The 14,928-nt window shown below is 44.8% G+C and overlaps 2 protein-coding genes across 5 annotated transcripts in view; both read right to left on the bottom strand.

The window, feature by feature from the left end:
- Positions 1-5,145, bottom strand: part of SLC26A5 (solute carrier family 26 member 5) — a 34,929-nt gene extending 29,784 nt beyond the window's left edge. The window contains exon 1 of one of the 2 annotated variants that reach the window (XM_081211587.1): positions 5,129-5,145. The gene's annotated coding sequence lies outside the window, so the exon portion shown is untranslated. Of the gene's footprint in view, positions 1-4,922; positions 5,093-5,128 lie in introns of those variants that run through there. The other variant, XM_081211586.1, reaches the window with a different exon arrangement.
- A 5,894-nt stretch (positions 5,146-11,039) lies between these two features.
- RELN (reelin) overlaps positions 11,040-14,928 on the bottom strand; it is a 296,593-nt gene continuing 292,704 nt past the window's right edge. For all 3 annotated transcript variants that reach the window (XM_081211340.1, XM_081211341.1, XM_081211342.1), the window contains one exon: positions 11,040-12,188. In XM_081211340.1, the coding sequence (XP_081067466.1) occupies positions 12,092-12,188 (97 nt within the window). In that variant the 3' untranslated portion in view covers positions 11,040-12,091. The remainder of the gene's footprint in view (positions 12,189-14,928) is intronic.

The raw sequence follows: 14,928 nt of genomic DNA, 5'->3' as shown, positions 1-14,928 counted from the left end.
GCATAGTACCCAGATATTTATGCTCAAATGTTTGCATTTTCTCCTCCTCTGCTCCATCTAGACCAAATCGCCAAGGGTGCACAAAACCACTAACAGTCTTTACTGCAGTGAAAGTCATGGCAAATGTGTGCTAACACATGGTGTTCTATGTAGTGCTTCCAAATCACATAAGAAAAATGATAGAAAGATGCAGTTCAACAGCAAACCCTCAGACCCTTGTCCCCAAGCCACTTCCTTCATGAGTCAATTCATAGTCAAGTTACTTGTTCTGATGATTGGCCTTTCCTGGTATGCCCAGAAGAGTCACAGACCCATCATGACACAGCCTCAGCCTAACCTCTCCCATTAGGGTATGTTTACATAGCTGGGAGGACTCATGTTGATCATTCTGGAGACTTAGCCCAAGTTAACAACCCCTGTTTTCACAGGCAGGAAATTCAAGTTAATTTTATTATAAATATTTTATTTCAAAGTATCTATCACAGGTCACTCATGGAACACGTTTAGGTCACACTGCAGTTATGGAGAATTTTGAACTCCACCCAAGATAATGGCTAAGGCCATGATCTCTGGAGACATTCACACAGAAGTATTTAACTTCTATAACTGAGAAGAAACCACAGGCCACATTCAAGCCCTGACTAAACCAGATTTTTTAAAAAATGTACTCCTTTTCTGCAATGAGTTATTTTAAATAATTGACAACAACTTTTAACTGCTTAATTGCAATATATCAAGAGACTCAATGCAATCACTTGTGGAATGAATTTTCACAATGGATTTTTATCATACTACATGTATTAATTGGCTTACCAATGGTAGGATATCTGTGTTATCAACACAACTGGTGGGTGTGGGTGTGAATGGCCACTGTTTATAGCATACGGTAAATATCACCACCTGTAGTATTTCCTTCTGACCTCACTATTTACCACCCCCCTGCCAAAAATCATATACACAGACATAAACCCTTGCAACCCAGGATAGCATTTCATGCATTTGGTGAGAACTGCAGTCCACGAAAGCTTGTACCATAATGTATTAGTTTTTAAGGTGTCACAATACTTATCATTTTGCTGCAAGAGACTGACACAACAAGCCATCTAGATAGAATCATTATTGATCTTTAAAATGAGCTATCAATGACCTGACATTTCATGTTTAAATGCAATGAATGTTCACTTCCAAAGTTGCATTTTCCTTAAATGATTTTGTCCCTCAGAGTCCCAATATGCTATCAGCAGTGTATATGTTTGTTCTAGGGAAAGGTTCAGTTTTAAAAGGTCACTAATGCCCATTTGTGGACCACGTGTTTCTTATGTGCCAAGTTGATTAAACAGTTCAATAATCTGCAAGGCACTAAGTCTTTCCACTATTTGTTTAGATAAGTGATGGTTCCAGTTCTTGGCATAAATGGCTTGCAGGCTCCCCTCTGAGAAAAGAGTGAGAGGTCTGACTTGTTAATTTTCTTCTTGTTCCATGGTGTTCCTCATGCTGACACTGGCCTGAAGACTGACCTGACCAACCCATTTAGCTTGGCAGGTTCATAGAGCAAATGAAGTTTCTAGCCAAGTTCACATTCCAGAGTCAATACTGGTTTGCTGATGGGAAAATACAGAGGTGAACTAGGCACATGCCAATAACAAGATGAGAAAAGGGCAAGTATTCTCCTTTCAATGGCAGAATAATGCAAATAATACTGCTTAGAGCAGGCATGGCCAAACTTGGCTCTCCAGCTGTTTTGGGACTACAATTCCCATCATGCCTGGCCACTAGTCCTGTTTGCTAGGGATGATGGGAGTTGTAGTCCCAAAACAGCTGGAGGGTCAAGTTTGGCCATCTAACTATCTCTCCCCTTCCCCACCCTTTGTCTAGTTCAAGCCTAACTCACTCTCTCTCTCATTGTAGTGTTCAAAGGGATGAGAGTCTTCTAGCCCAACCCCCTTCAATGCAGGAATCTTTTGCCCAGGACCCTGAAATTAAGTCTCATGCTCTACCAACTGAGCCATGATGCTGGTCACCAGCTCTCATAATTTCTGACCATTAGCCATGCTGGCTGGGGCTGATGGGAGCTGGAACCTAAATGCATCTAAAGGGCCGCAGACCCTCCATCCCTTGCCTGGTTGGTCGAAATGGAGAACAGGACTGTGATTTCTGGGTAATGTTGATAACTCTGGGCTTCCACTTTTCCTGTCTAGTATAGTGCATTCCGGCTCCATCCTTACTCATCTTGGAATTATGTCAAATATTGGTGCATATTGAGGGAAATATTGGCAATATAGGCAAATACTGAGGGAATACCAGCGGGAGGCTGTGTACACACCATACGTAGTTTACCTCTCACGGAGCTATATTTCCCAACACAAATTAAGTTACTGAGATATTGTAGGGGAAGTAATGTGCTTGAAATGTATGGTGTGCATGCAGTCGAAGTCCTTGCTGTGCTTGTCATACTAAATCTGAATTGCCTTGATAGCACAATGACAATCATTCTCTATAAAAGCAGTCATCTACTGACTATCTGCATAACCATCCTACAATTACAGAAGCTTTGCACTACACTTTAAAATGTTTTACCCCAGTGAATCCAAGTGCTTGTGTGCATGTACTATATGTGGCAGGGGTGCCAATCTTTATCGGCCCATGAGCTCATTTGATTTTGGATTGAGTGCCATGGATGCCATCCCTTCTGGTAACCTCTCTCCATTTCCTTTAGTTCAGTACCAACCTCCAACTCCTCAGAGAGAGATAAAAAGCATGCACACACTTTACTTTTCTAAGGGATCTTAGAATTAATATGAGCCTTGAAAAGCACATAGAACTAAAAGAGGAATTGGGAAAATATCATAATTTCAACTTCCTCCTTCAGCTCGATGTATTTTTCAAGGGAAAAGCATATAATCACCCACACCACCTCATGACCAAGAGTGCTCCGAGGCTTTGTGGGAAGACTTCAAGGGTGCTTTCGCAATCACAGGCACCACACTGGCAACCCCTGGTCTGTGAGGCTGTTTAAGCTCCTGTATGTTTTTATGGATATGTTAACTCCTGAATGGCCAGTTTTGTGGTAAATCAAGTTTCATTTGCCAGGTTTGTACCAATTTTTATCAATGTTTTTGGAGGCATGAGGGAATTGTATTTAGAATGTTCATATACTTAATGCTTTTCATTAGTGTATTTTTTGCTGAAAGATTTGTGTGTTCTAAGCAGGCACACTAAGCCAGCTCTGGCTTAACTGAGAGCTGTCCAGCAGAGGTTTTCCTGCAATCAGTACATTTTGATGCCTTACAACCAAGAGGCCATTTGTTTGATCACCAAAAGACTTTTGTGCATTCAAAACATGCACCTAGCAGGTCTAATATACTTTCACAGTTAAAATATACATGCCTTTATGTACAGAAGCTTGGACAGAAAGCACCATAAAAATGCAGAACATTAATAAATATCAGGCAGATTTCTTTATTCACAATACAGACTACTTTGTTCCTTATACTTTGATTGTACTACCACAACTTAAAGGCCGCCTTATTCTCAAGGATTTATGAACACGCCATTAAAGTTTTAAACAAACAGCCTTAAACAAAGGAAAAAATAGAAGGTTATGTTGCTAGGGAATGAAAAAGCAGAAAGGCAACTAGAAGGGGGGAAAATCAGATTATGCTGGAAATGATTGTGGGATTGTGGGATTTGGGAAAAACAAAGAAGTTTTCAAAAATTAAGTGATTTTCAGCTCATTTTGGAATTCTTGTCAGTGGTTCTCCCTAGAATCTAGAGCCAGGATCTTTAGCTGTGGGCTAAAGATTCAGGTATGGGGTTTCCCCCATCAGTGCTTCCGATTACAGGCTCTTTGCTAAGACGTCAATGGAGTTGAATACTTTAGTCAGCCAGTCTCGCTTGTATATTGATACAAGTTGTAAACCTTATCCTACTGATAAAAGTGTGATAAAAGCAATGCAAGCAACATAAAGATTAAAAGAGGAAGTGCGGGATGCAGTTAACAGGATGAAACCGAGGGAGGGGAGGAGAAAGAACTGCAGGAGGGGAAGTTATCAGGGAAGGATGGCAAATGATGGGCTAAGCCTTGAAGAGGCTTCTCATGGCAAAGCGGCACTTAGAAAGGAGCTTCTTGCAACTTCTGGGCAAGAGGTGCGATTGGACCCAGGTCACGGGCGAAATCTGCTAAGGTGGGCAGGCTCTCTTTTGTGCAAGCAAGGCTGGCAGCCCCAATGAACAGGGGGGGGGGCTGGACTCATCCCTTAGAACCCCTTTTCTTAAAACCAAGGTTCCTCCCTGAACTTTGCGAAACAAACCTTGGGGGCCATTTCCACACCCCAAACCAGCCTCACCCATTAGAAGGGCAAAGGCTTCCTGCGGGCACGACTTTCTAAACAAGCCGGACTCGGATACACCGCCAGGCAGGGACTAAACAGATTTAAACTAACAACAAGCAGCAGCAGCAACAATAATCAGGAGGCTTCCTTCCTCTCTCTCCCAATGAGGTTTCTCCTCACACACCCCAATTTCATTTTTTTTAAAATAAAAAAACTGGCCCTGCTCCTTAAAAGCAGCAGCCTGACCAAGCGAGAGAAGGAGCTGCTCCCCGCACCGTTTCTAACCTCTCTGCCGGGACAAGTTTTGCTGGTCCTTAAAAGGGGGTCGCGCACACACTTGAAAAGCCCCGAGATCAACCCGGTCCGAAATCCGTTCTCTCTGAGGAGGAGGCGGCGGCGGTCGCGAAAGCTGTTTCTCACTTATTTTACTGACTTATTCGGTCCCAACCCGCCGAGTCTCGACCACCCGCCGCCTCCTTCCTTTCCCCCCGTTGCCTTAATTTTTTTTTTTTACCCCTCTTTCTCTCACAAACATACAATGAATAAATAAATAAAGATTTAAAAAGGCGCCTCGCGCTCCTCGCGCCTCACCTTCTCCGCCTCCTCGCGGCCTCCCGAGGTCGCTTCGCCGCCCAAGCCCAGTAGCAACAGGAGCGGCGGCCAAGGCGGCCTGTTAAACGGTAACCTGAGGTAACTCTCCGCCCTCAGCCGGAGCTCTCCTCCTCCTCCTCCTCCTCCTCCTCCTCCCGGCAGCCCAAAATTAGGCATTACCAAAACACACACACACACACACTCACATATCAAGGGCGGGCCTTTAGGGTTTCTTCACCCCCATTCCCCGTGGCAGGGGCTGCTGGGACCGGTAGTTCCCGCGTCCGTTCAGGGCACGAGCGACGGAGCGGGAGGCAACTACAAGTCCCAGCATGCCTCTCGAGGCGACCTCGGTGGCGCTGGGCCTGAGGTAAAAGCCGGGCCTCTCTCTTTCTTTCTCCGACTCCCGCCCGAAGTGGCTTGCTAAGCTTCTTCTCGGCCGAGGGGCTCCTCTTCCCGTTAGCGGAGGGTCCGGTCCGGGGCTCTTGACGTTATTCGCAGATGAATCTCGCGAAAAGGGAGGCTGAAAATGACCCCCCCCCCTGGTTTTGAAAGCAGACCCAGGGGAGAGCCGCCGTTTTGTCCACCCGTGTCGAGGGGTCGCGCGTGACCAGCTGGTTGTACGGGAGTTTCCCTTGCAGAAAAACCTGCGCCCCGTTTTGAAATGGGGGGAGGCTGGGGATCGTGGCAAACAATTCTTGTCGCTTTCAAACTATTCCTGGTATTATTATATATATATATATATATATATATATTGGGGGGAAAGCCACGATAAACTGGTATAAAACTAGTTGCAGGTAGGTAGCCATAAAAAAAAAAAATTCCTTCCAGTAGCACCTTAAAGACCAACTAAGTTAGTTCTTGGTATGAGCTTTCGTGTGCATGCACACTTCTTCAGATACCTGAAGAAGTGTGTATCTGAAGAAGTGTGCATGCACACGAAAGCTCATACCAAAAACTAACTTAGTTGGTCTTTAAGGTGCTACTGGAAGGATTTTTTTTATTTTGACTATGGCAGACCAACACGGCTACCTATCTGTGTAGGTAGCCGTGTTAGTCTGCCGTAGTCGAAACAAAATTTAAAAAAATTCCTTCCAGTAGCACCTTAGAGACCAACTAAGTTAGTTCTTGGTATTGTTATTTCGTGTGCATGCACACAAAAGCTCATACCAAGAACTAACTTAGTTGGTCTCTAAGGTGCTACTGGAAGGAATTTTTTATATTGTTTGGTATAAAACTGATATCCTTTCATAGCGCAGGTAGAACCTTCCCATGAAGATACCCCCGTATTTAATATGCATGAGTTAGCTAATTCAGGACTGTTAGACCTGAAATAGTATCTCACCCTGAGCTGCTCCTTCCCTGTAAATATCATTTCCGGGCATAGCATCTCCCAGAACTGTCCAGGATTGCGGTGCAATTATGGTCTAGCGCCACAAACCATCCCACCTGGTAACGATGATGTAATAAGTGGGACCTTGACCATTGAATCCTAGGCATGTCTATTCTAAAGTAAGTCTTGTTGAGTTTCATGAGATGTATTAAAGGCAAATATGTATAGGATTGCAGTCTCCCTATTCTTTTCCTCTTCCCCGCCACCATCCTTTTCTTTTGTATCATGTATGTTAGATTGCACATCTGCAGCCAAGACCTGTGTTCTTTTAAAAAATAGTACCTAGAAATGTTAGGCACTTTATAAATAATAAAAGCAGCAGTAGTATCTATTGGTTCAAGGCGCAATGTACCGTATTTTTTGCCCTATAGGACGCACTTTTTCCCCTCCAAAAATGAAGGGGAAATCTGTGTGCGTCCTATGGGGCGAATACAAGCTTTCGCTGAACCTTGGAGAGCGAGAGGGGTCAGTGCGCACTGACCCCTCTTGCTCTCCAGGCTTCAGGAAGCTATCAGCAAGCCTGGGGAGCCCGCGGGAGATCCCGCAGGGCTCCCTAGTCTGCGGATAGCAGCCTGCTGCATGGAGCGCGGGGCGCGCTGAAGCAGAGCGCCCTGCGCTTCGGGCAGACATCGAGCAGCCCCACAAGCTCGGGGGACAGCGGGGAGGCGCAGCGCCGCCATACCGCTGTTCCCCGACCTGGTTTGGATTCCCCGACCTGGTTTGGGGGGGGGAAATAAAGGAAATTTCCCCCCCTTTATTTGCCCCCCCCAAAAAACTAGGTGCGTCCTATGGGCCGGTGCGTCCTATGGGACGAAAAATATGGTACTATTGAAGTGGATGGAACAAAACAAGCTTGAATTAATATTCTTCAGTTTAACTGGGTTGAATATCAGGTTATAAATTGTTGTGGTTTTTTTTTAAAAAAAACAACTCAGCTCCAGCCAACTTGCCCATTTAAATCAACAAACTTGGCTAACAGAAGCTCGCTGATTTAATTGGGTCTGCTTTTGAGTATAACTTGGTGGGATACAAACTCAACCCTTGCTCGTGTCAGGATTAGAATTGTTTCAGGCTTTGAAAGTGGATTACTAACATTTGGAGTGAATTGATAAAACATTACATAAAACATACTAATAGGGGATCCTTTATCAGCTGCCAGATAACAAGTAATTTTGGATGACGCTGCCCCATAGTTTTATAGCTGTGAAAAGGAAAATGGTGTAGGGAAATATACACATGCATTAAAAATATAAACATACAGAATTTGTTTTTATTTCAGAGTTTAAATGTGATAATAATGATGGAATGTTAATGGGACTTATTGTATAAATGCATTAAAATTCCTTTTAGTTATGTTTAATTTCATTAATACAAACTTACACCTTTTAAACTCTACAATCAAATGTGAATGTGTGTCTTGGGGGAAATTTCAAATACCGTATTTTTCGCCCTATAAGACGCACTTTTCCCCCTCCAAAAATGAAGGGGAAATGTGGGTGCGTCTTATGGGGCGAATGCAGGCTTTCGCTGAAGCCTGGAGAGCGAGAGCGGTAGGTGCGCACCGACCCCTCTCGCTCTCCAGGCTTCGCGGACCTCTCCTCAAGCAGCGGGAACGTTCCCACTGCTTGGGGAGAGTTGCCGGCATCCCGAAGCCTGCAAGCGCTGATCCCAGCACGTGCAGGCTTCGCGGATCTCTCCCCAAGCAGCGGGAACGTTCCCACTGCTTGGGGAGAGTTGCAGGCATCCCGAAGCCTGCGCGCGCTGATCCCAGCACGTGCAGGCTTCGCGGATCTCTCCCCAAGCAGCGGGAACGTTCCCACTGCTTGGGGAGAGTTGCCGGCATCCCGAAGCCTGCAAGCGCTGATCCCAGCACGTGCAGGCTTCGCGGATCTCTCCCCAAGCAGCGGGAACGTTCCCACTGCTTGGGGAGAGTTGCAGGCATCCCGAAGCCTGCAAGCGCTGATCCCAGCACGTGCAGGCTTCGCGGATCTCTCCCCAAGCAGCGGGAACGTTCCCACTGCTTGGGGAGAGTTGCCGGCATCCCGAAGCCTGCAAGCGCTGATCCCAGCACGTGCAGGCTTCGCGGATCTCTCCCCAAGCAGCGGGAACGTTCCCACTGCTTGGGGAGAGTTGCAGGCATCCCGAAGCCTGCAAGCGCTGATCCCAGCACGTGCAGGCTTCGCGGATCTCTCCCCAAGCAGCGGGAACGTTCCCACTGCTTGGGGAGAGTTGCAGGCATCCCGAAGCCTGCGCGCGCTGATCCCAGCACGCGCAGGCTTCGCGGATCTCTCCCCAAGCAGCGGGAACGTTCCCACTGCTTGGGGAGAGTTGCAGGCATCCCGAAGCCTGCAAGCGCTGATCCCAGCACGTGCAGGCTTCGCGGATCTCTCCCCAAGCAGCGGGAACGTTCCCACTGCTTGGGGAGAGTTGCAGGCATCCCGAAGCCTGCAAGCGCTGATCCCAGCACGTGCAGGCTTCGCGGATCTCTCCCCAAGCAGCGGGAACGTTCCCACTGCTTGGGGAGAGTTGCAGGCATCCCGAAGCCTGCAAGCGCTGATCCCAGCACGTGCAGGCTTCGCGGATCTCTCCCCAAGCAGCGGGAACGTTCCCACTGCTTGGGGAGAGTTGCAGGCATCCCGAAGCCTGCGCGCGCTGATCCCAGCACGCGCAGGCTTCGCGGATCTCTCCCCAAGCAGCGGGAACGTTCCCACTGCTTGGGGAGAGTTGCAGGCATCCCGAAGCCTGCCCGCGCTGATCCCAGCACGTGCAGGCTTCGCGGATCTCTCCCCAAGCAGCGGGAACGTTCCCACTGCTTGGGGAGAGTTGCAGGCATCCCGAAGCCTGCAAGCGCTGATCCCAGCACGTGCAGGCTTCGCGGATCTCTCCTCAAGCAGCGGGAACCACCGCTGGGCTCCCACGGCTTGCAGAGAGCTGCCTGTTTGGGGGCTGGGGTCGGGGGAAGCTCGGGCTGCCCCAGCCCCGCGCCTGGGGGGGAAATAATTTTTTCCCTTTATTTCCCCCCCAAAAAACTAGGTGCGTCTTATGGGCCGGAGCGTCTTATGGGGCGCAAAATACGGTAAGCGATGTTTGCAGGGTTACTTCATTGTTTGTGCTGTCCTGGCGTGAGTTGGCCTAGGCACGTCTTTCAGGATTTAGCTTTATCGCTGAGCTTTTCTTTTAAGCAGTGTCTTGTGAGTCTTATGCCTCTGACTTTCATCCACTTAGGCTGGCTCTTTTGTTAGGAATCTCAAAATTCCTGCCAGTTCTTAGAAAATGGGAAGAACTATTAACATTTCAGAATTGCATTTGATTGCATGGCTGCAAGTGTACTCTGTTTGAACAATACATGACATACTCTACCTGAATAAATAGAAAAATGATTGTTGTTTGGCAAAATTGTACACATTTTTCCTTTTAAAAAAATAGTTGTGGTATTGGAATTTCTTCCTTATAGCATTTTAACACAGGAAATCCGTAAGAGACCAGAGTGAACAATAAACTCAGCCAACACCCTACTTTCCTGGGCCAAGTTTTAATACCAGCAGATAAGATTATCATGTTTTATAGTGCTCCTGTTTTTACAGTGCCTCAACTATGGCACTGTATAATAATGTACTTCAGAACCCAGTAGTATCTCCTGATATTGCTGTTTATTGATCCTGGCGAAGGGAGAAGAAATGCCACCAGCGTGTTGAGCAGATGGTTGTACCATGTATGAATACACACACATGAGAATGGAAAATCAACAAAGTGCTTTGTGGTATCTGTAGACTTAACAAATTTATTATGGAATAGACCAGCACTGCTTCCAACTGGAAATAAATCATAAGTGGTACTACAGACAGCTGCTGCTGTATCTGTACCACCTGGGGGCTTGCCTTGCAAAGGGGTATATTCTGTGGCCCATTCTTTCAGGTTCTATGTATTAACCAGCTCTGACATCTGTTGAGAGTAGTATACGCAGTCAGCCCAGGGAAGGGCAGGTGGGTGTACCATGCAGGCAAGACAGAGTATGCTGATGTGACTGCAGCTCACCTGACACATGGAGAAGGAAGGATTTTGCATGGCTTGCATGAGGAGCTTGTCTCATATGTGTACCTGACGTAATCTGGCAGACTATGAAGCTAGAACAGGGCATAAGGGTCTTTTGGAAAACAAGCTCTAATAGCGATACAGTATAAGAAAATCTGTGTTAGTGTTGTTTAAGACTTTTGAAAAATCTAGCCACAGTTTGTATGTCTTAACTTCAGAGAAGGATTTGTTCATCATCGTGTGCACACCTTGGAATCAACACTTGTACTTAAAGCCCTCAAAAAGAATTGTGCCAATGTAACCGCCCATTTTCTCCTACACTAAGGGACTGTTCAGCTATGACCCCCCCCCAAATCTACCTGTTGTAAGATTAGAAGTAGATTCCAGACTTATGTGCATAACTATGTGAAGAATGTTAATGTCGTAAGTGAGATAGCTCTCAGGTGAATATCCACTTCCAATCGCACAGCACTTGCACACAATATTTTGTGAAACAAACCACCAGGTCTCTTCCCAATGCACTTTTACATTAGGTACCTAGGTGCAAAATCACTTCTTTTTCAGACATAGGCCTAATCATTACCTCTTATTTTGTGGGTATGAAAACTGTAGGCCATAAATGTGTGTGGTGTATATACCTTTGAATCACTCCCTCTTCCCAATGAATAAGCTGTGAAAAAGTAGCACATAAATAATTTGTTGACATTATCTTTATTGAAGCATAGAATTTTAGCTCAGTTCACTGTAGAGTGAAACATGTTTAATTCATGATAATAAGACAGTTTAGGGTTGTAGGGTCATTATTATGTTGCTGGTGTAGATACAACATCATAAGATACAAACATGACCCGCAATAGAAACAAACCACAAATAAACACGAAGAAACGTTCACTTTTTACAAATCACTCCATTACTACAGAGACCAAATGGCAGTTACTGTAAGTAAATCATCCACAGAGAATTGCTTTACTTTTGGACACGGAAACAGGAGCTTCTGTTTGAAGAGGGTTGGGTGGGAAAGAGTTTATCCACATCTGCTTAGTAGAAAAGGTTTAAATGTCAAGTATTTTTTTTTTTTTTGCCCACAAAACAATAACTGACAGACATATTAAAGAGTAAGAATGAAGGACAATGATGTCTTGTACAACAATGTCTGTTACTAACTTTTTGATTAGGCATTTGTTTGCTTTACTCATAGCATCAGACAGTTATGTAGCCCCCAAATCAGCAGCAAATTATTATAACAAATCAATACAGTGCCAACGTATCAAGTTGAATACAAAGAGAACAAACAATGATAACTTAATCATATAAAATATGATACAGAGCTGAAATACAGTGCATTTAAATACCTATGTGACAAAGTATGTTAAATATTGTACTTAATATTGTCGTTTCTGACATAAAATATGAAAAGTCTTTTGTGCTTAAATGTATGATTTGTTTTGTTTTTTGTTAAAAACAGAACCAGTTGCTTACTTCCAATACTGCCACTGTAACTGGTATTACAACAGATCACAATTTTTCACAGACACATCAACATTAAAAACATTTACCTATGAGAAAATAAGTCACTTCTCATTAGATCACAGTGCGAAAAAAGTGGTGTAATGCTCTGTCTCGATGGAGGCTTTCAAAATATTCATCAATAAAAAAGTCCTGACAAACCAGACGGCAGTGCTAGATTGAAAAGAATGGAAAGCGGCACATCACAGGTTGGGAAAGAAAGGAAATGTCTTGTCCTTCACGGGAATCGCCTAAGTGATCTTCGTCTTCTGTTGTAGAAATGCCTGAGCCCATGTTGCCGTGAAAAATTCATCATGTAATTTTGTTTGCGAGTGCTGTTCAATGGAAAGAGGACGGAAGAGAAGAACTTAAGGTCCCTTTGTATATATGTTGGAAAGACCTTCCCAAGCTGCAGGTTGCATTCTTCTACACATCTTGCTTTAAATGATAATTAACATTCATACAAAATTATGTAAAAAACCCCAAACCAATCCAAATTTGAAGCATTTTGGACAGCTGCTGCTACTCATGGCATGGAGTGATCTGGAGCCAGCTAGGCTGCCTTAAGTTCTGTTAGTTTCCAGTTTACTATGTTCTCAAGTTAAGTCCTGTTGATTTCACTGAGACTTTGGCTGCAATCCTGTACACACTTACCTGGGAATTAATTTCAGAGAGTATATAGGATTGTATTAGGCATGCAAAGTTTGGATTGTACCCACGGTGTGTAAAGCAGACAAGGGACCCTTATTGTGCTTTCATTACAATTCAGTTTAGGAAGACGGCTTTACATTAATTGAACATTGTCACACAATGTTTCGTTAATATTCTAGTGCTGTCTTCTTTATTAGTGGTAGGTACATGTGGATAAGTACCCTTGGAGGATAAGCCAAGTTCCTAAAGTGAGCACTAGATACCAGAAATGCAAAGCGGCCTGACTGCTGGAAAATTAAATGTATCATGGATAAAGAACATCATTAAGTAGAGAATTATTTTGCTTTCACTGTGCTAAACTCATAATTGTTCAACTCCTGAGAAACACAGGCTCATTAATTTTGGTTTTGCAGCCTTTTGCAGTAATTGGCTTCTGCAGTTATTCTTATTTAAATGAAATCTACTTAGTAGATCTTAGAAACCATAAGATCAGAGCTGGTAGTGTCCACAAAGACTGAAATGCTTCCACACCATTCCCCCCCCCCGCCCTATTTAATTCTGTTGCATAGCACCACCCCTATGAAGCAGATACAAATCGCTAACAGGCATTACTGACCTATATGTAAAAGTGAGTGCCCTGGTCTGGTCATGTACCCTTTTGCCTTCTAGATGGTACATAAACACTGCCACATTACTTTCTCCCAAATGAACAAATGACTGATAGTCTATTCTGAAAATGGAAGGGTAAAGTCTATGATATGACAGTGATGCTGTGAGCAAAACCCAGCCTTGGTGCAGCTATCACTAGAGATGGATAGTTAGATTTCACCCCTGTCTCCCATTGTGTCCCTGTTGTTTCATGCCATAGAAGGGAGTGTTGCCATCAGTTCAACCTTCCCCTGCCCTAGTTGCAGAGAAGCTCAGCATCCATTGCCAGGGATCGCACTGAGTACATTCAGAGAGAGACTGTATGTCCCCAAGTGGGAGGGTACGGGCCTGTGATCCACAGGCTTTCCTTTCTACATATCAATTTTGGACTGATTGTGGATTTTGGTGGTGTTTGCAAGTAAAAATTAACACACTAATGTCAGCCACCCACATATGAGTTAACGGCCCTGAACTGTTCCATGACTGCAGTAGCACTTTATTCAGTTACCACAATCACAGGAATTGCTGCTGGCCATGTCAAGGATGGCTGGGCTCATGTGTTATGTTTGTCCATTTAATTACGTGCCTGATGATGAATGTGATTGCTTATGTAGACAAACAGGTAAAAGTCTGAACCGGCATTCTTCCGACAAGACGCTTCTCAAAAGTTAACGTTCCTCATATGTGAGAAATAAATTTAAATACCAGTACAGTCATACCTCATGTTATGTTTGCTTCAGGTTGCGCGTTTTCAGGTTGTGTCCCGCAGCGACCCAGAAGTTACTTCCGGGTTTCGCCGCTCACGCATGCGCAGATGTGCAAAATGACTTTACGCGCATGTGCAGAAGCGGCGAATTGCGATCCGTGCACGCACAGACGCAGGTCGCGTTCTGCTCATGTTGCGAACGGGCCTCCGGAACAGATCCCGTTCGCAACCAGAGGTACCACTGTATCTCAAAGCAAAATAAAAGAACTTAATGAATTGCTAGATTGCCACAGCAGCACACAGAATATAACAATCTGTGCCAAAACCAAATTTAAAACCCAAACCAAAATTCTTCTTGCCTAACCTACCACAACTTCCTGCTGTTGTTTTAAAATGGCTTTGATCTAGTTCTCATTGAGATGGTAAACTAAAAGTCCATACCACTTCAGATGAGAAATGGATTCACATGACTACACAATTCGAAACAAAACATCCCCTTCTCACTGAAAACTCTTTGTAAGGAAGAAACATTCTCCCCTGGTCTCCTTAACGTACTAGCTTTCTGTGTAGAGAGATCCTTCCCTCATCCCATACTCTCCAACATTTCTCCGATGAAAATAGGGGCATCCCATTCCATAATGACAATTTTCCTATTTATACCCCACACATCTTACTGGGTTGCCCCAAACACTCTGGGCAGCTTCCCACATATAAAAATAATAATAAAACATTAAACAAACTTCGCTATACAGGATTGCCTTCAGATGGCTCAGGGGTTGGATAAGGCCATACCCGCCAACATTTCTCCAATGAAAAATTGAGACATCCTAAGGAAAAGTGGGACATTCCGGGATCAAATCAGAAACCGGGACGGCTTCTCCTAAATCAGGGAGGTCCCTGGAAAATAGGGAACACTTGAGAAGCATCCAATCATGTGAGCCCCACTGCACGGCTAACTTTGCCCCCTGAATGTGTGCAGTGAGGATGTGTGGAAGAAGCTGCTCATGTTTAGGCTTAGGACAAGAGGGCATGACCTCACTTTCCAGCCATCCCCTGGGTAATAGAAGAAG

This window comes from Podarcis bocagei (assembly GCF_964188305.1).
Source record: "Podarcis bocagei genome assembly, chromosome: 10".
In the NCBI taxonomy this organism is placed as follows: domain Eukaryota; kingdom Metazoa; phylum Chordata; class Lepidosauria; order Squamata; family Lacertidae; genus Podarcis; species Podarcis bocagei.
This window is presented reverse-complemented; position numbering and strand designations above follow the sequence as displayed.